The sequence below is a fragment of the Salmo trutta genome, chromosome 29, assembly GCF_901001165.1.
Source record: "Salmo trutta chromosome 29, fSalTru1.1, whole genome shotgun sequence".
Classification (NCBI taxonomy): Eukaryota; Metazoa; Chordata; class Actinopteri; order Salmoniformes; family Salmonidae; genus Salmo; species Salmo trutta.
Window position 1 is genome coordinate 27,611,176 of NC_042985.1, and position 23,011 is coordinate 27,634,186.

Consider the following 23,011-nt stretch of genomic DNA (forward strand, 5'->3'; position numbering starts at 1 on the left):
AGAGTGTTGTTATGACATTGTGATTACTTTTCAATGTTGCTCTTCAGGTTTTGGGAATTAATTCATGCAAATGGTTTCACACAGACATTATATTTACTGTATCATTACATCTAATCAAATTTGAAAGGTATCTCTTCATTCATTTGTAAGTGAGGCCACGTGTCTCTGAGACGCCTTTTGGGCATCCCGGCTCTCTCAAAAGTGACAGTAGAGTTTTTCTTAACACTGCACCCCTCTTCCATCTGATCTGTCTACTCTACAACATCACACACTAAATAAACCTCTGCTGCACCAGAGCAGGAAGCTGGACTTTCTCAACTCTATTAAGTTCCATGTTTTCCATGGTTACACAACTAAATCTCTGTATTTTTCCCGCACATTTGAATGAGATATAATTAGAGTTGACAAGCAAAATGTCATCATCCTCATAATGTTTTGACGCATTGGGAGACCTATCTATGTATTTGGTCATACACATTATTTTGGTGACATGGCATATAAAGTAACAAATCTCCTCTTAGTCATCAAGGGAGTAAGAACATTTCTTTTTTAGGATTAATTTACCGTGGGTCAAATGTATCCATGCACAGGGGAGTTGTGGGAGGTCAGATACAGAAGCAGATATTCTCATACAGAACATTCTGTGCAGTATTGCAGTCAATGAATTTACGGCTTGTTTGTGAAATGGGAAAACGGTAAATGAATTGCACCTTGTCCCAAGTAAATATTTATGAATGGGCAGAAACAGGGGCATCATTGTTGTCACCCCCACCCATGTTATTTGAGTTCCCCCTGACGTTTGAAAAAACCCAAAGTTACATAGTGTCAGCCAATGAGAGGTGAATCACTGCAGGAGCAAACTGGGCCTGTATATAGTGAACTGCCCACAGTGCTTTGGGCTCCTGTATCAGTGTTAAAAGGTGTGCCCCTTTCTTTTGTCGAAATTTAGTGCAGAGATGGCGCGTCTGGTTCTCCCCATCTTTTTGGTTCTCTCTCTCACCTTGCTCCACCAGGGATATAGTCGTCCATCTCGTACCAGGAAAGCAGTGCCAGCACCACAGAGAGGTAACACTCACCACACACACTAAACTAAACTTCAGTGGCTCTACTATGTTTTTCTGTATATTTTCTCTCTGACATGCCTGCCTGCTTGTCTGTGTTTCTATGGCGATACAGCGGCAGATGAGGATGATGTAAAGTCGCAGCTGGAGAAGCTGTGGCAGGAGGTGAACTCCCTGAAGGAGATCTCAGCTCTGCAGACAGGTATGCTGAGCTGGCTGCTCTGTGCGCTCATACTGAGTGCTGCTTTATGGCCAGGAAGGTTTCGAAGAGGGAATGCTTCTTATGGGGAAACAGTGCAGATTTAGCAGTTACTCTATGTTTCTTATGGGTTAGGCAGGTGTATACACTATGTGCCTTTGGTACATGCACTCTTAGAAAAAAAAAGGTGCTATCTGGACCATAAAACGGTTGTTCGGCTGTCCCCATAGGAAAACCCTTTTAGGTTCCAAGTAGAACCCTTTTGGTTCCAGGTAGAATCCTTTTGGGTTCCATGTAGAACCCAAAAAATAGGGTTCTCCTATGGAGAGAGTCAAAGAACCCTTTTGGAAACTTTTTTTCTAATCGTGTAGAATTGATGCAGAGAAATTATGATTTTATATTTCTTATGGTAATTCACACGAACCCCAGACATCAGGTTAGCATACACTTTCATTTGTCATTTACTAATATGCTCAGTCACCAGTAGAGAGCAGGAGTACTCAATTCTTCATCCACATGCCTCGCAGCAGCAATAATGTTGACAGAGCAATGAGTCATGTGCTGGGGAAGATAATGCTGTCGAATTTCTTCTAAAGGCCTTGGAGCGCATTGCGAAATGTATGATGATGGATATAAAAGTATTATGATGAGACCGGTTTTTTATACAGGGAGGGTGGAAGAACAGAGTGTTACAGTCTCATATAGTATGCCTCTATCTGGGTTCTCTCCCACTGAAAGGGCATATGTCTTATTTTGGGAACTTGGTTTAGGAAACATGGATACAGATGAAAACCTTTGCTTCGTCCTACTACTCCTCATTATGTTTGATTGAAATTCTATAGATTATAAAATATCAGTGAGACATTATACACCAATATATCATGGAGATACATATTTCAAATTCTTCAGTAATATTTGAACATGGTAGGTAGGGTTATTGACTGAGGAAGTTTGAAGGAGATAAATGTACTAAACTGCTTCCCTCTGCTTCCAGTTTGTCTCCGTGGCATCAATGCTCACAGGAAGTGTTACCTGACTATCGAGGAACCCAAGCACTACCATGAGGCCAACGAACACTGCATCGCATGGGGTGGAACACTTGCCACTCCACGTGACCTCAATGAAAACAATGACCTGAGGGACTATGCCAAGAGGAGTGCGCCAGGTACTAAGGAGTTCTGGATCGGTGTGACAGACATTGTGAAGGAGGGCCAGTATGTAGACGTCAACAGCATGCTCATCAGCTACTTTAATTGGGACAAGAACAAGAAGCAGCCCACAGAGACCAAGAGGGAGAGCTGTGTCGTGCTCTCACTGGCTGCACAGGGAAAGTGGCATGATGAGGTCTGCCTTGGCAAGAAAAAGTACATTTGTGAATACCCCATTCCCTAACTTGTGTACCACTATGGAGACCAGATGGTTGTTGACATTTATGCTCGTCATTAAAAAATACATATGATATGGTACCACACTGGTTTGTGAGTCTCTCTTACACCTTCACTGAGTCGTCTGTATTGTACCGCTAATTTATGAGTTTGTGAATTTGTAGAGAAGTTGAAATTCTAGGTAAACAATTATCAATTCCCTTCTGTACTCCCACTTGCAATAATGATTGTTAATGTGTTCATTGTTTAATAGTTATTTTAAAATAATGAGTAGATAGGGCACACTGTTAGGCCTACCAAAATATGCCACTCAATGATTGGTACAGGACTAGACCTTACAGTAGATTCTATTCCAATCTGTGATATTGTCCATAACTGACAGACAGACATAAGTTACATCCATACATTGGCCTACATACATACAGGTAACTGCAAAAATAAAGGAAACACCAAACATAAAGTGTCTTAATAGGGTGTTAGGCAACCACGAGCCAGGACAGCTTCAATGCACCTTGGCATAGATTCCACAAGTATCTGGAAGTCTATTGGAGGGATGCAACACCACTCTTCCACGGGAAATTCCATAATTTGGTGTTTTGTTGATGATGGTGGAAGATTCTGTCTCAGGCGCCGCTCCAGAATTTCCTACAAGTGTTCAGTTGGTTTGCAATCTGGTGACTGAGACAACCCTGGCATATGGTTTACATCGTTTTCATGCTCATCAAACCATTCAGTGACCACTTGTGCTCTGTGGAGGGGGCGTTGTCATCCTATGGGGGGATAGCCACGGCAGCCAAAATAATGGCCTGCCCAGCATTTTTAAACATTACCCTAAGCATGATGGGGAGTTAACTCAGGAACCACATCTGTGTGGAAGCACCTGCTTTCAATATACTTTATATCCCTAATTTACTCAAGTGTTTGTTTTATTTTTGGCAGTTACCTGTACATACATTCCCTACAGACTTGATCTAAGTACGTAAGTTATCAGTGACATCAGAGATGTTTAAGGATGTGACGATGACACCTCAGATATCTCGGGAAACTGAAGGCTGTCCATTTCCTCCCATTTGATAGCTTTGTGTTTGTGCTTAGGTGGTGTAACAGAAAGAAACTATCCGATATAATTTTCATACGAGTTTTTATTAGTTTCAGTTTAGTTATTTAGACCCTCGGGTTGAAAAAACACTATGTTTTTTTTCACCGTCGTAAAGTTTTCCCGTTGACATCGAGCTCGGGTAGATGGCTGTATAAATTGTCACACAAATGGAAATGGTGCCCAGCGAAGAGAACCAGCTCGTACCGAAAGAGGTGAGATTATCATAGCCAGTTACAGAACGGGTTTCTGGCAACAACGGGCCCTTAGTAGTCATCCTTATGACAGTCAATGATACACGCTACTTTTTAGAAGTTAGCACAGAAAACTAGTTGGTGGCATTATCTACTGACGCGTGAAACCGCAATGACCGAGTTGGCTAACTAACGTTAGCTTTCATCTAGCTAGTTAGCAAATATTGCTAGCATGCTAACCTTAGCTAGCTACTGTAGCTTTAAGCCCGATTGTTTCGCTCAAAACGGCGTAGTAACGTTTAACTAGGAAACTGGTGGACAACAGAGGTAGCCAGCTAGCTACATGGAAAATAAAAACAATTGTACAGTATTATTTGTTATGTTTTTGTTGTTGTTGGCTAGCTTTATGATAATGTCGCTAGACATTGCTTTGAGGTGCTGGTAACGTTAACTTGTAACGTTAGCTGGCTAGCTTGTCAAAGCAAAGGCAAAAACTAGCCAGCTGGACGGTGTTGTTGATGACTAGCTAACTTGCTAGTTTCAGATATGGGTAAACAAGAGTCCTTATTTCAGTCAACGTTAGCTAGCCAGTTAGCGAGAGCTAGTCAGCTGGTTATCTATTTTTCTGAACATCAGTCTCACATGACAATCTTTTGGTTTCATAGCTAACGTTAATTAACTATGATATATCTTATACAAACATTTTGCTATTAGTTAGCTGTCATAAAATTAGATGTTCAGTGTAACTTAACTAGCTAACGTTAACTAGTAATACTCCAATACCCTCCTTTGCTTCATGCAATTAGGTCTAACTGTTAATAGTTAAAAATCTAAACGTTTGTGTCAGTACCTCCTTATTTACATTTCATAGGGTTGTTTTTGTATCCACAATTTCCACACGAAGATTTATTGTAGCTAATCCGGCCACTGTTTTGGCTGAGTTTGCTGAACTGTGGTGCCAGGGGCTGTAGAAAAGTTCCAGGCCTGTAGTCAGTGAACTGCCTGCTTTCATTGCAATCAGAAATAATTACGTTGCCTTTTGACATTGTGTTAATGGATTTCCCACCTTTTGCAAATGATACTATAATCATCACACAATCCAAATCTTATATTAATATAGAAATGTGAATCAATCTAGCTAAGAAATAACATAATTGCAGATCAAGGATAAAGACAAGGAGTGTTGAGCCTCTGTTTAGGCTGGTATTAGGGCTGAGACTGGAATGTTGGCCTCAGTAGGATAATACATTTCTTTAAAATGGAATTGACTCTAGTTTTAATCTGCTCTGGACAGCCGCTCTCAATAATCAAGTGTTGCCAGTGCCGAAGGTCCAAGCCGCTGTGCTCAGCGACGCCTTGATCGGTCGGTCCTCTCTCCATCCCCCTAATCACGCGGCTGAACCCATTATTTCAGCTCGTTGCAGGGCTCCACGGCCGAACACTGATGACAATCTCCAACCCTACGCACACCGCTGCCTGGGCTGCTGTCACTCTGTATTTGAGCATGGCTAGAACAAATTGTTCAGTTGGATGTCTTGTGTAAAATAATGGAGAATCGGCTTTGTTATCCATTAACTAAGCAAGATTACTATTCTTTCATTTGTCTCAATTTGAACTGGAACAGGTTAGGCGACTTAAGTTTTTTTTGACAGCACCAAAACTCAGTTTAAAGATCTTAGGTAATAGTCAGTATTTGAATCAGTAGCTTCACATTAGTCACTCCAGCCTACTGTTGCGTTGTCCAGAGGGAACTGGTTGGTTTAAACTTTGTAGAGCCACCTGCTAGCTGCTGTTAAAGCGCTTGACAGAAGTTGTGTGCAGTGGGATGAGTCAGCGGGTGGAGGGTGTTTTCGGCCTCTGAGGTTAGACTTAGTTCTCAATCTTGCATTGGGCATATGCACACCTACTGTTTTTGTATTGTTATAAATTGTTCCTGTTTCATCAAGTACAACAAGGTCTTCAAGTCTATTTTATTCTCTAAGTTGTGTAGGCTAGCTTCAAACGCTCATATAATTTCCTCTGTGGTGGTGGCCTTTGCCCTTGTGTAGCTCCATTGCGGGAGCAGACTTTCCTAGGAGATGACAGGACAGTAATACTGTGTAAGGGCTATTGTATTTACGTTCATTGTCATGTTTTGTTTTTCCTTGATTTGGTAAACTTAGCAGTTTCAGACATTTCATAAAATGTCCCTAGTATGGTTCTTCTTTCAGGGAAATGTTAAGTTTGTCAGATGTGCAAATGCATGTTAATGCAATGTAATGACCAAGGCAACTCACGTTAGGCCTAAAATGTTCTTTTGAAAACCAAATCCCCAAGCAGGTTAACAAGCCCACTCTTACTTTCCCTTCAAGCAATGGTCAGTTCTCGAGAAACAACGTGCATAGAAAAGTTTCAGTATCTGTTTCAGGAAGTCATTAGACCTCAGGTGCTACTGTAAAACCAGGAAGTGAAGATCCATATTGTCATCTTGATTGAAGAAAAATGTTTATCTTAGACTGGAGTAGAGGTCGACCAATTATGATTTTTCAACGCCGATACCGAGTATTGGAGGACCAAAATAATCCGTTACTGATTAATTGGCCGACTATTATTTATTTGTAATAATGACAATTACAACAATACTGAATGAACACTTATTTTAACTTAATATAATACATCAATAAAATCTATTTAGCCTGAAATAAATAATGAAACATGTTCAATTTGGTTTAAATAATGCAAAATAAAGTGTTGGAGAAGAAAGTAAAAGTGCATTATGTGCCATGTAAAAATGCTAACGTTTAAGTTCCTTGCTCAGAACATGAGAACATATGAAAGCTGGTGGTTTCTTTTAACATGAGTCTTCAATATTCCCAGGTAAGACGTTTTAGGTTGTAGTTATTATAGGAATTATAGGACTATTTCTCTCTACGATTTGTATTTCATATACCTTTGACTATTGGATGTTCTTATAGGCACTTTAGTATTGCCAGTGTAACAGTATAGCTTCCGTCCCTCTCCTCGCTCCTACCTGGGCTCAAACCAGGAACACATCGACAACAGCCACCCTCGAAGCAGCGTTACCCATGCAGAGCAAGGGGAAACAACTGCTCCAAGTCTCAGAGCGAGTGACGTTTGAAACGCTATTAGCGCGCATCCGGCTAACTAGCTAGCCATTTCACATCGGTTACACCAGCCTAATCTTGGGAGTTGATAGGCTTCAAGTCATAAACAGCGCAATGCATTGCAAAGGGCTGCTGGCAAAACGCACGAAAGTGCTATTTTGAATGAACGCTTATGAGCCTGCTGGTGCCTACCATCGCTCAGTCAGACTGCTCTATCAAATCATAGACTTAATTATAACATAATAACACACAGAAACACAAGCCATAGGTCATTAATATGTTTGAATCCGGAAACTATCACGTTTATTCTTTCAGTGAAATATGGAACCGTTCCGTATTTTACTTAACGGGTGGCATCCATAAGTCTAAATGTTCCTGTTACATTGCACAACCTTCAATGTTATGTCATAATTACGTAAAATTCTGGCAAATTAGTTCGCAACGAGCCAGGCGGCCCAAACTGTTGCATATACCCTGACTCTGCGTGCAATGAATGGAAGAGAAGTGACCCAATTTCACCTGGTTAATATTGCCTGCTAAATATGCAGGTTTAAAAATATATACTTCTGTGTATTGATTTTAAGAAAGGCATTGATGTTTATGGTTAGGTACAGTCGTGCAACGATTGTGCTTTTTTTCCGCAAATGCACTTTTGTTAAATCATCCCCGTTTGGCGAAGTCAGCTGTCTTTGTTAGGAAGAAATGGTCTTCACAGTTCGCAACGAGCCAGGCGGCCCAAATTGCTGCATATACCCTGACTCTGTTGCAGAGGTGACACATTTTCTCGAGTTAAAATAAATTAATGTTAGCAGGCAATATTAACTAAATATGCAGGTTTAAAAATATATACTTGTGTATTGATTTTAAGAAAGACATCGATGTTTATGGTTAGGTACACGTCGGAGCAAAGACAGTCCTTTTCCGCGAATGCGCAACACATCGATTATATGCAATGCAGGACTGGCTAGATAAACTAGTAATATCATCAACCATGTGTAGTTAACTAGTGGTTATGATTGATTGTTTTTTTATAAGATAAGTTTAATGCTGGCTAGCAACTTACCTTGGCTTCTTACTGCATTCGCGTAACAGGCAGGCTCCTCGTGGAGTGCAACGTAAAGCAGGTGGTTAGAGCGTTGGACTAGTTAACCGTAAGGTTGCATCCCCAAGCTGACAAGGTAAAAAATCTGTCGTTCTGCCCCTGAACAAGGCAGTTAACCCACCGTTCCTAGGCCATCATTGAAAATAAGAATGTGTTCTTAACTGACTTGCCCAGTTAAATAAAGGTCAAAAAAAAAAATCTCGGCAAATCGGTGACCAAAAATGCCGATTACCGATTTGTTATAAACTTGAAATCGGCCATTCCGATTAATCGGTCGACCTCTAGACTGGAGTGACTTGAAAATGAGACTGAAGTTCTGCTGAAATTCAGGGTTTTCTGCCAGCCAGTGCCTATAGACCAGGTTGTTCTCTTACCCTCTGAAGGCTCATCAATAGTTAGTGTTGCTGTAGGCCTAATGATGCTGGGTGTTTGTTTGCTGTCATTTGCCCTGTTGGCAGAAAGAGGTTTTTCAGTGTCACCTCAATGGAACAATGATTTAACAGAGATCCAGACTAATAACTTTGGTTTTAGATAAGTAATAATTCTACTGTGTTTGTACGTTAGCCTAGATTCTCATATCTGTTCTGTGTAGTGCGATTGTCTGGGCTTTGTAGCACCTACGGCTGCATGTCAGCACCTTGCAACATTATCTGTGATTAAAAATACCCCTAATCTGATAATTCACTCGTGTGTTGACATCTGCGGCTTGTTTGTATCATCGGCCTGACAGATTTTGCCAAGATCACCAGCTTTACATAGTTACTTTAGGATGGTCACTTGTTTTGTCTGTGGTTTTAATAATACCTACAGTATATTACTGGTGTTCTTTAGAAGTGAATTGAAAGCGTGCCATTCCCAATTAGTTAGTCTGAGCTTGCTTGTGGATGCATAGAGAAACTCTAGCATGTTGTGTAACTGTTTCCCTTCTCGGTAACAGCTGTTTGCACTGTTTTAATCTTTTATGTGTTTTTCACCCCTCCTCCCCATGTGTCATTAGGGTATGTTTTGGAGTTGCAGGCAGAGTATTTTTGATGAGATGAAGAAGAGGTTTTCTCAGGTAGTCCCTGCTAGTGGATTGGAGTGACTGTGTGCAGCTTACTGTGTGGGGTTTGCTGTCAACTGCATGGAGCCTCCGGTATTTGCGGTCCTGAATGTTTAGCCAACCTACTACCAGCTGGTCACATAGACCATAACAAAATAGTAACTTAGAACAGAGGGCTGATTGAGTGAGGGCCAGTTTTATTAACCAAAATGGCAGTAACACCAGCCCAACATGACACACAGGCTATGCATGTAGGTTAAATAAACTGACCATAGGAATTTTAGTTTTGGGATGACCCATTTTAATCCTTTAGGAAAATACAAAAGGTTCTTGGATTAGGAAAACATTTGACAAATGCCAACACACCACACACATGGATTAGAATTGTGGACAATTAAAGGTCACAATAAGCACTGACCATGTAATGGTGCCGATAGACCTTTTTAAGCTAGTGTTATTGCTCAAGCCTCACTGGAACAGTTTTGGGCTCATGTAGTCACACAAACACCACTATGTCTTGGACAGGTTTCTCTTGCATCATTGCTGGAAGGCCTGCTTTGGGAAAATGGTCTGATACACTGTAGTAGACATTGTAATCATAACAAATGTTGGCTTCACTACATTTGCTGAATAACTAACGCATAATTTACTAAATAACATGGACAAAGCCAGACTGAATAGAAACAATGAAGGTCTATAGTGTGCGATGGTGTGAGGCTCTCACTAGACACGCAGATTGTAAACCAGACTAGCCCTATAGATTAAATGTATGCATGAGGCTCATCTTGATCTATGATTGCATGTTATGGTTTTTGATCACTAGAATACTGTCATCCCGTCCCTTGATGAGTTACTTAACCAGATTTTTTTTCTTCAGTTTCCTTACTGAAGAGACATTCCTTATTGAGAAATTTGGGCACTGTCTGATAGTTTGGTGGCATGGCTCTGTTCCAGTCTCTGTAATGTGTCTCCCTCTCTAGGTTTGGGCTACTATTTTAATCTGCATCTTCCAAGAACATAATGCAACTTAAGGTCCACACCGTAGGTCATATAATAGTAATCCAGCATTGCACCACCCGTCTCCTCTAGATTCTTGTCTCGTTCGTTCGCCTGTTATGACATTCATGTGTGAGTATGAGAATGCCCTAACTACTCACTGTAGTAAAATCGCTCGCCTCCCTGAGTGCATGCAAATAAGCTGCTGATAACGTTTTATTTTAATATTTTGTCATGAAGTAGAAAACTGAATGGTGTGATCTGCGCTCAAGGTGTTTGTATGTGTCCTGTATCCTACAGATAGAGAATGCGGCAGAGGAGCCCAGAGTGCTGTGCATAGTCCAGGACACTACCAATGCTAAGACGGTCAACGAGAGGCTCACCCTCAACCTGCCAGCCTCCACTACCCTCTCCAAACTCTTTGAGGATGTGGCCCACAAGGCGAGCTATGTGAACGGCACCTTTGACCTGGCATGGGGCAAGACCGGGGACATGGTGAGTCTGTGTCCTAAGATAACGTTATGATCCCAGGTCCCTTCATTGGATCCTGGTTGAGGGGGGGGCTTACATAGACCAAACTCCTCCAACATGTCTGTTTGCTCCTCCTCCACACATGGCTACACTGTCTTCTGTACGTCAGCTGTTCTACTGAGCTGCACTCACTGACCAAAGGCTTGAAATGGTGCTATTTGGATCCTCCCCATAGGGTGTAAATGGCTTTGTTTGAATGTACGCCAGTCTTTCTTTCCTGTCCCTGAAGTAATCTGAGGCTGGAGTTATCTCATGAGTAGGTCAGTGGATTAAGCTCTATTTCCACTGCTGGCTACCCCCCCCCCTCTCCTCCCCTCTCCTCCAGCCAACATTACAGGAGTAAATACTGCTGCTTCTTCATAGCATGCTCCACCAGCTGGTCCTAAAAGCTTATCTTTTGACTGATCAACATGGGGAGGATTCTCCTTCTGAATTCAATGGGAACCAATGGGATTTGACAGGTTGATTATGTTGGGTTTAATTAGGTTGTATTGTGGGGAACTACTGAGATTTTTCAATCTCAAATCCAAGTTTTATTTTGTTTAGGTCTGCAATTTATTTTCTCATGCTCAGACCTGCCTGTCCAAACTGAAGGGTGTTTTTTTCTTTTTCTGTTCTCCCCTAGGGGTCGCTGGATCCCAGCAGTGAGATGTCCCTCACTGAGTCTGGGTTCGAGCCCGGGAAGAGGAACTTCCTCCAGCTCACAGACAAGGACGGAGAACAGCCTCAGATTGCGTCGGTGAGTGAGTGGGGAAGATAAAAATAAGAGTTAATGGTTTATATGAATACCAGCATGCCTAGGTCATTCCCCTGGAGGAGGGATTGACATGCAGTTCGTTCTTGGTAGACTAGTGGTACCTATAAGCTGAAGCTTAATTCTCCTCTGTGTAGGATGAGTCGGGGACAGCGGGCAGCAGTGGTCTGGATGACAGCTCCCAGGAGCGCTTCATCGGTCCACTGCCCAGAGACGGCACGGTGGGCTGCAGCAGCGACTGCAGCAGCCCCAGCTACTCCTACTCCTCCATACTCAACAAGTCTGACACAGGTACACCCTCTGTCAACAGCATAGACTTGACCTCACTTCCTTTTACGTAACCCCCCCTGACCGCTCACTTCATGAAGCAGATGCTAAGCTACAGGACTGTTTTGCTAGCACAGACTGGAATATGTTCCAGGATTCTTCCGATGGCATTGAGGAGTACACCACATCAGTCACTGGCTTCATCAATAAGTGCATCGCCGACGTCGTCCCTACAGTGACTGCCATTGATTACAGGCAAAATCTGCACTGAGCTAAAGGGTAGAGGTGCTGCTATCAAGGAGTGGGACTATAACCTGGAAGCTTATAAGAAATCCCGCTATGCCCTCCGACGAACCATCAAAGCGTCAATTCAGGACTAAGATTGAATCGTACTACACTGGCTCCGACGCTCGTCGGATGTGGCAGGGCTTGCAAACTATTAGACTACAAAAGGAAGCACAGCCGCTAGCTACCCAGTGACACAAGCCTACCAGATGAGCTAAATTACTTCTATGCTCGCTTCGAGACAAGTAACACTGAAATATGCATGAGAGCATCAGCTGTTCCGGAAGACTGTGATCACGCTCTCCGTAGCTGATGTAAGACCTTCAAACAGGTCAACATTCACAAGGCTGCAGGGCCAGACAGATTACCAGGATGTGTACTCTGAGCAGGCGCTGACCAACTGGCAAGTGCCTTACTGACATTTTCAGCCTCTCCCTGATTGAGTCTGTAATACCAACATGTTTCAAGCAGACCACCATAGTCCCTGTGCCCAAGAACACTAAGGTAACCTGCCTAAATGACTACCGACCCGTAGCACTCACGTCTGTAGCCATGAAGTGCTTTGAAAGGCTGGTCATGGCTCACATCAACACTATTATCCCAGAAACCCTAGACCCACTCCAATTTGATTAATTGATGCTATTAATTGAGTACAGCTCAGCGTTCAACACCATAGTGCCCTCAAAGCTCATCACTAAGCTAAGGATTTGGCATGGGTCCTCAGATCCTCAAAAGGTTCTACAGCTGCACCATGGAGAGCATCCAGACTGGTTGCATCACTGCCTGGAATGGCAACTGCTTGTCCTCCGACCGGAAAGCACTACAGAGGGTAGTGCGTACGGCCCAGTATATCACTGGGGCCAAGCTTCCTGCCATCCAGGACCTCTATACTAGGCGGTGTCAGAGGAAGGCCCTAAAAATGGTCAGACTCCAGCCACCCTAGTCATAGACTGTTCTCTCTGCTACCGCAAGTGGTACCGGAGCGCCAAGTCTAGGTCGAAAAGACTTAACAGCTTCTTCCCCCAAGCCATAAGACTCCTGAATAGCTAATCAAATGGCTACCCAGACTATTTGCATTTGCCCCCCCCCCCCCTTACGCTACGCTGTTTATCTATGCACAGTCACTAACTCTACCTAAATGTACATATTACCTCGACTAACCATAGCCCCTGCACATTGACTCTGTACCAGTACCCCCTGTATATAGCCTCGCTATTGTTATTTTTTATTTTTATTTTTACTTATCTGCATTGTTGGGTAAGTCAGCATTCCACTGTAAGGTCTACACCTGTTGTATTTGGTGCATGTGACAAATAAAATTAGATTTCATGTCTTTCTCCCCCTCTGCAGGATATGTGGGTTTGGTGAACCAGGCCATGACCTGCTATTTGAACAGCCTTCTACAAACTCTGTTTATGACCCCGGAGTTCAGAAATGCACTGTACAAGTAAGTACCTGTTCTCATGAAGCTCTTTGTATTGTTTTACTAAACAACTGTATTTAATGAGAGGAGTGTTGTCCTAAAACTATTCTATTCTACTTGTCCACTGTTCTCTCCAGCTGGGAATTTGAGGAGTCGGAGGAAGACCCGGTCACCAGCATCCCTTACCAGCTACAGAGGCTGTTTTTGCTGCTGCAGACAAGTAAGAAGAGGGCCATCGAGACCACCGACGTGACCCGCAGCTTCGGCTGGGACAGCAGCGAAGGTGGGCTGTCACACTGCTACTTCTAGACAACCCCCCCCCCCCCCCCCCCCCCCCCGCCGCCAGGCAGCCTCCCCGTAACCAGGAGGAGCCCAGGCTCAACCTCTTCTGATGTTTTGCTAAAAGAACTGGAAGTGTGGGGGGAAGGGGTACTGTTTGTTTTGTCACACAGTTCACTGTGTCTTAACTGGTCTGTGTGTTTCTCTTCTGTGGTGTCTGCGTATCTGTGTTTTCAGCCTGGCAGCAGCATGACGTCCAGGAGCTGTGTAGGGTCATGTTTGATGCCCTGGAGCAGAAATGGAAGCAGACAGAGCAGGTATGAAAGAAAAGTGAACCCTGCCACTTGTCTAAACCCTAATCCAGGGAGCCACTGAGGGGCCTCCCACAGGCCCAGATCAAAGGGCCTTCTGTGGGAAGGGGAGAAAGTGCCAGTAAGGCTGAGGGTTAGCTTTTTCTGATCTCAGGAGTTTGGTATAAACCGTATACTCTTAATTCACTGTGGATAGAAGCACTAGGCTCGTGCACGTGCGCGCCTGCGTTTAGCTGTATTTGTAAAGAATGCTCTGCATTATCATTGTGGTTAATCAAAGTCCCATTTTGATTTTTGCTATATTTGTGTCCCCAGCAGCAGTTTTCTCCACTTACGGTACTTATTTGAACTTCTATTATTGTTTTCATCACCTGTTTGTTTGATTTTATTTGTCATTTAACAAATTACATATTATATGCATACATAAAACGTGATCGGGATTGCACAATAAAGTCCGATTTATTTCTGTGGTCCCTATTTTTTGGGGGGTTTGTTGACATACACTGAGTGTACAGAACATTAAGAAAGCCTTCCTAATATTGAGTTGCACCCCCTTTTACCCTCAGAACAGCCTCAATTCATCAGGTCATGGACTCTACAAGTTGTCAAAATCATTCCACAGGGATGCTGGCCCATGTTGACTCCAATGCTTCCCACAGTTGTCAAGTTGGCTGGCTGTCCTTTGGGTGGTGGACCATTCTTGATACACATGAGAAACTTGATTGTGAAAAACCCAGCAGCATTGCAGTTCTTGACATAAATCTGTGCACCTAGTACCATACCTCATTCAACGGCACTTACATTTATTGTCTTGCCTATACACCCTCTGAATGGTGCACACACACACAGTCCATGTCTCAAGGCTTAAAAATCCTTCTTTTACCTGTCTCCTCCCCTTCATCGACACTGATTTTGAAGAAGTGGATTTCACAAGTGACATCAATAAGGGATCATAGCTTTTCCTGGTCGGAAAGAGCAGATGTTCTTAATGTTTTGTACACTCAGGGTAGATACAGTTACATAGAAACATTCTAGATATACAGACATTAAAATGTTTTCTACTTTTAAATCATTAGCCAACTTTTGACATTTTATTTGGTGTTATTCTTGCTGTGGTAGTTCCACTCAACTGTGCCGGAATATAAAAAAGGGTTCTTACCAGATATACTCTTATATTTAAAAAGGTGATTATTTGAACCTCTGGCACAGGTGGTGGGCATCTCTAACAAAATAAACAATTGGATAGGTACGTGAGGACTGAGTCAGTGGTAATTCTGTGGACCTTACCATACCAAGTTCAATTAATACAAGTCATTTTTACACACACACCCAGCCTAGCTGCTTAAAATGCTGGACCTCCAGATGAGTACGAGGGCCGGTAGAGTTAAAATAAAATTCGAACAAGCTTGTTTCAGCTGGTCTGTGGCTTATTCTTTAGAATCAGAAGTTAAGTCCTAAATTGTTGTTTAGATGTTTGTGGCTACTGGTGAACCATGATGAGCACACATCATCAGTGACACTGAACTAGCTTTCCTGCCAGACTCTTCAGGGTGTCAATATCAAGCCATTTTGAGGTCTGGCTAAGAATTACATTTTGGGGTTTATTTTTGTTAAACATCTCACAGGTCTGGTACCTATCACCTTGGGTGTGAATTTGATGTTTTTGGTGTAACCTCTGATTTGTCCACTTTGACTAAAACCAGGGAACCTTGCAAGCGTTACACTCTGGAACCAAATAAGATGGATTCTGTTTTTCTAAGATGCATAGAAAGTTTGTCTGAAAGCCATTTAGTAATATTGGATAACTCTGCACTAAGGAGCTCTTCTACTGAGGCTTTGTTCTTTTGGGACACCAATTGAGCAGAGTCATCCGCATACAAAAACAATTTACAAAAGCAGGCTGATTTCACATCGTCAATGTACGGTAGGAAGAGCAGTGGAACAAGGACGCTCCCCTGCGGGACCCCACGGCTAATCTCCAGTTTTCCATTAACATCCAGCACTTGGACCAATTAGTCTCTACCTGTTAAATAGGGTCTTACGCAGTCAATGGGCCTGCTGTTGCAGTCACATATTTATTGAAATGTGTTGACTCTTGGAGAGGACCCAAGTCATTGTCTTTGGGGAGTTTACGTTATTATTGAGCTGGCATAGAGTTGAGGTTGTGTGAGTAGTAGGTACAGTGAGAGCAGTGAAGAGCATGTTTCAGAGTTCTGAGAGATACGTGTGTGTTGTGACTGCTCGGGCCTGACTCCCCGGTGTTGTGTCCCCCCTCAGGCTGACCTGATTAACCAGCTGTACCAGGGGAAGCTGAAGGACTATGTGCGCTGTCTGGAGTGTGGCTATGAGAGCTGGAGGATCGACACTTACCTGGACATCCCTCTGGTCATCAGACCCTTTGGGGCCAGCCAGGCTTATAGCAGCGTGGTGCGTGTCTCTCTGCCGCCATCTCTTATATCTCTACCCTTCTTCATGACTATATAAGTATTAATCCAAGTGTGTGAAGAGATCAAAGCTATGAGGGTCATTTATGTGTTCACCACGCAGACACTGAAGTCCAGACCCTGCTGTATGCTCCTGCATTTTCCTAAGACTTTTAATAGTAAGACAGTATAATGTGATGTACATGTGGTCAGAGTTGTTACTGATACAGTGCCTTTCTGACTCACTGAAACAGGAGGAGGCTCTGCAGGCCTTCGTCCAGCCAGAGACTCTGGACGGGGTCAACCAGTATTTCTGTGAGCGCTGCAAGAAAAAATGTGACGCCCGTAAGGTGAGTACACAGACTAGTGATCTTGTTGATGTTAAGACCACACTTCCCTTTGGGTCATGGGAGAACTGATTGGGGGGGATGTTGAGTGAAGGTTGTCACTGGTCTAGCCATTTGTGTTCTGACCCATGCCCTTTGCCCTCCCTCCACAGGGGCTGAGGTTTCTGCACTTTCCCTACCTGTTGACTTTGCAGCTGAAGCGTTTTGACTTTGACTACACCACTATGCACCGCATCAAACTCAACGATCGCATGTCCTTCCCTGAGGAGCTGGACATGGGTCCTTTCATCGACGTGGAGGACGAGGTGAGACACACCTGTGTTTTATACTCTAGATAGAATAATGCTATCAGGCCCGGGGTGGGGTGGAATGGTGCCAGGCCTTCAGGTCCACTCAAATTTAGATTTTCGATTATGTTTCATGTATTAGTCATTTCAATGTCATCATTAATTCATGAGTGTAACTGATACCTGAACTCTGTCTACTTTCTCTCTCTTTCTATCCCGTTCTTTGTTTTTGATCAATGCCCGCTCTCATAGAAATCTCCTCAAACGGAGAGCTGCACTGACAGCGGGGCAGAGAATGAAGGCAGTTGCCACAGTGACCAGATGAGCAACGACTTCTCGGCGGACGACGGTGTTGACGAGGGCATCTGCCTGGACAGCGCCAGCAGTACTGAGAGGGTCCTGAAGCCAAAGGTACCCAGCCTCAACACTGTATGTAATACCACACAAACCGTCCTTACACTCTAGCACCCGTACTCCCTGTGTCTTGTAGCCCATCCGGGTCTGTTTGCATGTAGTGCAATCTGCTGTCATTAGATTTAATTGTTAGCTAATTCTCTCCTGCCCCTGTCTCGTCTCCAGAGTTCATTGACCTTTGAGCTGTTCTCGGTTATGGTCCATTCGGGCAGCGCTGCAGGTGGCCACTATTATGCCTGCATTAAATCCTTCAGCGATGGCCAGTGGTACAGTTTCAACGACCAGCACGTCAGCAAGGTTATTCTCAGTCTTCAAATAACTTATGTTTACTATGCATGTAATACTAGACAAAACAACTCGACACAGGTTGCATCAAGAAAACTCCTCGACCTACGTTTTAAATAGACTTAATAAATTGACGCCTGTCATTGTAACATTCTATTGACAGTCAGAAACACAATGGTGGTTGTCCTGTGTGTGTCCTTATATAGATCACCCAGGAAGACATTAGGAAAACGTATGGAGGGTCCTCAGGGAGCAGAGGCTATTACTCCAGTGCCTTTGCCAGGTCAGTGGAGCTCCTGTCTCTGTCAATCTCTGGATTGATCTGAAATCAATATGTCCCTGAATACATCTCACTCCCATGCCTGGCTCTCCCCTCTCACAATCTCATTGTATGTACCTACTAATGCATGCCTACATGGCCAGAAAATTACCAGCATCTGTTCACTTCACACACTGCAACGTTCAATACCAGAGGAAGCTTTAATGAGGATGAACCAGGGCTTTTTTACTTAGAGTCCTACATTTTATTGACGTCTCCCTGGGAGAAAAACAAGAGGATGGTTATTCAGGCTAGGACAAAGCCCTGTTGATAACTGAGCTTTTACATAATGCACTGTTCTTTCATGTGTTTGGAAAGGAAGATGGAACTCTAGTTGGCTACTCATTTTCCTTTTCTCCATTTGCATTTAATAAGATGTTTTTCTGTTCCGACAGCTCTACGAATGCGTATATGCTGATTTATAGGTTGAAAGACCCCTCAAGGAATGCAAGTAAGGGAAACGTATTAAATAAAGTCCAGTTCCATTATCAAGTTTGCTTTTAAATGTCTAAAATGACTGTTAAACGGTGTAAAGTTAAATATGTGAGTATAACAATCCTAGTAGGTTTTACTTTCCTAGTCTCTCTCAATGACTTGGACCCCCAGTTAGTTATGGTGACCTCTTGACTGATGGGCCGTGTTGTTACCACTGCAGAGTATCTGGATTGTGATGACTTCCCTGAGCACATAAAGCATCTGGTCCAGAGGGAGAAGGAGTCTGAGGAGCAGGAGAAAAGACAGAGGGAGATCGAGCGCAATACCTGCAAGGTACATCCTCCTCCTGTGGACTTTCCCATGGGTAACGGTGTCGGTCATTTCACTGAATGTTCTTCTGTTGTTTTTCACAGGGGTTGTATTGTTGTTAATTGCTCTGTATTTCTCTGTCAGATCAAGCTGTTCTGCATGCATCCGGTGAAGACGATGGCTCTGATGGAGAACAAGCTGGAAGTGCACAAGGACAAGACGCTCAGAGAGGCAACAGAGATGGCCTACAAGGTACGTCAGAGTGGAAGCTAAACGCGGAGGAAAGCATTGAAAGCTAATCTCACTCAGCAGCTGCAGTGCATACCAGCCAGCGGTCGGTGTCAGAATAGAGTGGTCCAAGGATAGACATAGTTCTAAGATTAAAAGGGGGGTTGCAATGGCCAAGAGAAGCCTCAAAACATTCTCTTATGTGTCTATTAGCAATTGGATGTGTTTGTTTGTGTGTGTCTTTGGCCACCCATTCTGCCCCCTAGCTCATGGAACTGGATGGGGTGGTCCCGCTGGACTGCTGTCGCCTGGTCAAGTACGATGAGTTCCATGAGTACCTGGAGCGCTCGTACGAGGGCGAGGACGACACCCCCATGGGGCTGCTGCTGGGCGGGGTCAAGTCCTCCTACATGTTTGACCTGCTGCTGGAGACCCGCAGACCAGAACAAGTCTTCCAGCCATACAAACCTGGAGGTGAGTAAAACGCATTCGATACTTAAAATATAATACTATAACTAGCAACTCTTTTAGCCTTTTTGGAAATGAGTTGTGTGTGACTGGTTAGTGTGTGTCTCTGTAGAGGTGATGGTGAAGGTTCACGTGGTGGATCTGAAGACTGACACTATCGCCCCTCCCGTCAGCATCAGGGCCTATCTAAACCAGTCAATCACTGAGTTCAAGCAGCTCATTGCACAGGTAAGTTAGTTCAGACACTCTTCTTTAATTCTTCCTTTCTATCTAATCCAGCCTGATACAGTCTACACTTGTAAGACCATAAAATCTGCCAGTATTTGTTTTGGGATCTGTGGTGAAGTATCTCTCTGCTGTGTGTGTATTGTTTGTTGACAGGCCACAGAGCTCTCAGCCGAAACCATGCGTGTCGTTCTGGAGCGCTGCTATAATGACCTTCGGCTTGTCTACGTGCCCAACAAGACACTGAAAGCAGAGGGTTTCTTCAGGAGCAACAAGGTCGCACTCTACTTTATTATTGTCCTTTCTAGCTTGGGTCTGCTGTGTTTAATGTTGTGTATCTGTAAACATTTTTCAGCAGTGCTTTGATCTCAGATGCTTTCGACTCTGTCAATTACCACATCCTCATCGGCAGACTCAATAGCCTTGGTTTCTCTAATGATTGCATCGCCTGGTTCACCAACTACTTCTCTGATAGAGTTCAGTGTGTCAAATCGGAGGGCCTGTTGTCCGGACCTCTGGCAGTCTCTATGGGGGTGCCACGGGGTTCAATTCTTGGGCCAACTCTTTTCTCTGTATACATCAATGATGTCGCTCTTGCTGCTGGTGAGTCTCTGATCCACCTCTACGCAGACGACACCATTCTGTATACTTCTGGCCCTTCTTTGGACACTGTGTTAACAACCCTCCAAATGAGCTTCAATGCCATACAACTCTCCTTTCGTGGCCTCCAACTGCTCCTAAATACAAGTAAAACTAAATGCATGCTCTTCAACCGATCGCTGCCTGCACCTGCCCGCCTGTCCTGCATCACTACTCTGGACGGTTCTGACTTAGAATAGGTGGACAACTACAAATACCTAGGTGTCTGATTAGACTGTAAACTCTCCTTCCAGACTCACATCAAACATCTCCAATCCAAAGTTAAATCAAGAATTGGCTTCCTATTTCGCAACAAAGCATCCTTCACTCATGCTGCCAAACATACCCTCGTAAAACTGACCATCCTACCGATCCTCGACTTTGGCGATGTCATTTACAAAATAGCCTCCAATACCCTACTCAACAAACTGGATGCAGTCTATCACAGTGCCATCCGTTTTGTCACCAAAGCCCCATATACTACCCACCACTGCGACCTGTACGCTCTCGTTGGCTGGCCTTCGCTTCATAATCGTCACCTAACCCACTGGCTCCAGGTCATCTACAAGACCCTGCTAGGTAAAGTCCCCCCTTATCTCCGCTCACTGGTCACCATAGCAGCACCCACCTGTAGCACGCGCTCCAGCAGATATGTCTCTGGTCACCCCCAAAGCCAATTCCTCCTTTGGCCGTCTCTCTTTCCAGTTCTCTGCTGCCAATGACTGGAACGAACTACAAAAATCTCTGAAACTGGAAACACTTATCTCCCTCACTAGCTTTAAGCACCAGCTGTCAGAGCAGCTCACAGATCACTGCACCTGTACATAGCCCATCTATAATTTAGCCCAAACAACTCCCCCTTCCCCTACTGTATTTCTTTTATTTTGCTCCTTTGCACCCCATTATCTCTATTTCTACTTTGTACTTTCTTCTACTACAAATCTACCATTCCAGTGTTTTACTTGCTATATTGTATTTACTTTGCCACCATGGACTTTTTTTGCCTTTACCTCCCTTATCTCACCTCATTTGCTCACATTGTACATAGACTTATTTTTCTACTGTATTATTGACTGTATATTTGTTTTACTCCATGTGTAACTCTGTTGTTGTATGTTGTCAAACTGTTTTGCTTTTTCTTGGCCAGGTCGCAATTGTAAATGAGAACTTGTTCTCAACTTGCCTACCTGGTTAAATAAATAAAGATGTAACACAAACCTAATTTGTCCATTCTCTGGTTTCTCTTAGGTTTTTGTGGAAAGCTCTGAATCCCCAGATCACCAGGTCACCTTCACTGATTCCCTCTTGTGGAAACTGCTGGATCGCCATGGGAACACAATCCGCCTGTTTGTTTCACTGCCTGTGCAATCCCCCGGCACCAACAGAACTATTTGCCCAAAAGTTTGCGGCGACACTGAGGAGTGCTCTGAGGGGTCAAAGGGCAACAGGAATTCTGTAGAGGCCATCCTGGAGGAGAGCACAGAGAAGCTGAAGAACCTGTCCCTCCAGCAGCAGCAGGGCTCCAGCACCAGTGACAGCCAGAAGAGCTCAGACACCAGCGACTTCGAGCACATCGAGTCCCCCTCACCCTCTCAGGAACCAGACTCCTCCGTATCCGCTGCCGTTGCAGTCGACAACCGAGAGCTGGAGAACCGGATCCGGGCGGCCGGCGGGGGGACCTACTCTGACCCGGAAACCCAGTTCCCTGGGGAGGAGCGCTCGGACTCTGAGGTGAACAACGACCGCAGCACGAGCTCAGTGGACAGTGACATCCTGAGCTCCAGCCACAGCAGTGACACGCTGTGCAACGCCGACAGCGGCCCCATCCAGCTGGCCAATGGCCTGGACTCACACAGCATCACCAGCAGCCGCCGCTCCAAGGCCAACGAGGGCAAGAAAGAGACGTGGGACACAGCCGAGGAGGACAGTGGCACGGACAGCGAGTATGATGAGAATGGGAAGAGCAAGGCGGAATCCTATTACCTCTACTTCAGAGCAGAACCATATGCACAGGAGGACGGCTCTGGGGAAGGAGGCCAGAAATGTACGTCTTCTCTCTGCATGATGATGATGATTCTGTACTCGGCAGTGATTTTGATTGTACAAAGTGTTTCTCAACCTTTTCTGTAATGGGGCTCGGGAAACTATGGTCTCCCTCCCCTAACCCATTCATATCTGTAATGGAATTGTATCATTTACTTTGGTAGACATGTTCTCTGAGTTTACTGATGGACAAATCTGAAGAGTTTGTCTACAATGTAAGTTGTTGATACTGTACTATATTTAGTCTTTGGACACATGGGGTTACTGTTTTTTACACATTTCATTCATCAAGTCCTGTAAATACATGTTCAAATTATCAAATCTTAATAATTTTTGGTATATAGTTTGTGTGTAGGAGATATCTCTATCTAATGAAATCTACTCACTCCTAGAGTATAAGCAAATCCAATGCAGGTCAATGGAGAGTGAGGCCTGCTACAACATTCAATCAATCAAATGTATTTATAAAGCCCTTCTTACATCAGCTGTCGTCACAAAGTGCTGTACAGACACCCAGCCTAAATCCCAAACAGCAAGCAATGCCGGTGTAGAAGCACGGT

The 23,011-nt window shown here is 44.0% G+C and overlaps 2 protein-coding genes across 9 annotated transcripts in view; both read left to right on the forward strand.

Moving 5' to 3' along the window:
- The first annotated feature begins 864 nt into the window (after positions 1 to 864).
- LOC115167738 (tetranectin-like protein) lies at positions 865 to 2,731 on the forward strand. Its single transcript, XM_029722378.1, has 3 exons — positions 865 to 1,065; positions 1,177 to 1,263; positions 2,255 to 2,731. Exons 1-3 carry the CDS (start codon positions 957 to 959, stop codon positions 2,650 to 2,652), a joined length of 594 nt encoding a protein of 197 aa, XP_029578238.1. The 5' UTR covers positions 865 to 956; the 3' UTR covers positions 2,653 to 2,731.
- Positions 2,732 to 3,679: 948 nt separating this feature from the next.
- The window catches only part of usp47 (ubiquitin specific peptidase 47), a 27,848-nt gene continuing 8,516 nt past the window's right edge, over positions 3,680 to 23,011 (forward strand). Inside the window, exons 1-22 of one of the 8 annotated variants that reach the window (XM_029721550.1) lie at positions 3,680 to 3,956; positions 9,139 to 9,198; positions 10,480 to 10,674; positions 11,336 to 11,449; positions 11,602 to 11,755; positions 13,367 to 13,463; positions 13,577 to 13,722; positions 13,956 to 14,035; positions 14,345 to 14,365; positions 16,307 to 16,456; positions 16,707 to 16,802; positions 16,952 to 17,104; positions 17,339 to 17,515; positions 17,666 to 17,797; positions 17,992 to 18,068; positions 18,500 to 18,555; positions 18,760 to 18,872; positions 18,993 to 19,100; positions 19,343 to 19,550; positions 19,657 to 19,772; positions 19,926 to 20,045; positions 21,657 to 22,452. In XM_029721550.1, the coding sequence (XP_029577410.1) occupies positions 3,912 to 3,956; positions 9,139 to 9,198; positions 10,480 to 10,674; positions 11,336 to 11,449; positions 11,602 to 11,755; positions 13,367 to 13,463; positions 13,577 to 13,722; positions 13,956 to 14,035; positions 14,345 to 14,365; positions 16,307 to 16,456; positions 16,707 to 16,802; positions 16,952 to 17,104; positions 17,339 to 17,515; positions 17,666 to 17,797; positions 17,992 to 18,068; positions 18,500 to 18,555; positions 18,760 to 18,872; positions 18,993 to 19,100; positions 19,343 to 19,550; positions 19,657 to 19,772; positions 19,926 to 20,045; positions 21,657 to 22,452 (3,214 nt within the window). In that variant the 5' untranslated portion in view covers positions 3,680 to 3,911. The remainder of the gene's footprint in view (positions 3,957 to 9,138; positions 9,199 to 10,479; positions 10,675 to 11,335; positions 11,450 to 11,601; positions 11,756 to 13,366; positions 13,464 to 13,576; positions 13,723 to 13,955; positions 14,036 to 14,344; positions 14,366 to 16,306; positions 16,457 to 16,706; positions 16,803 to 16,951; positions 17,105 to 17,338; positions 17,516 to 17,665; positions 17,798 to 17,991; positions 18,069 to 18,499; positions 18,556 to 18,759; positions 18,873 to 18,992; positions 19,101 to 19,342; positions 19,551 to 19,656; positions 19,773 to 19,925; positions 20,046 to 21,656; positions 22,453 to 23,011) is intronic. The other 7 variants (XM_029721553.1, XM_029721552.1, XM_029721554.1 and 4 more) reach the window with 7 other exon arrangements.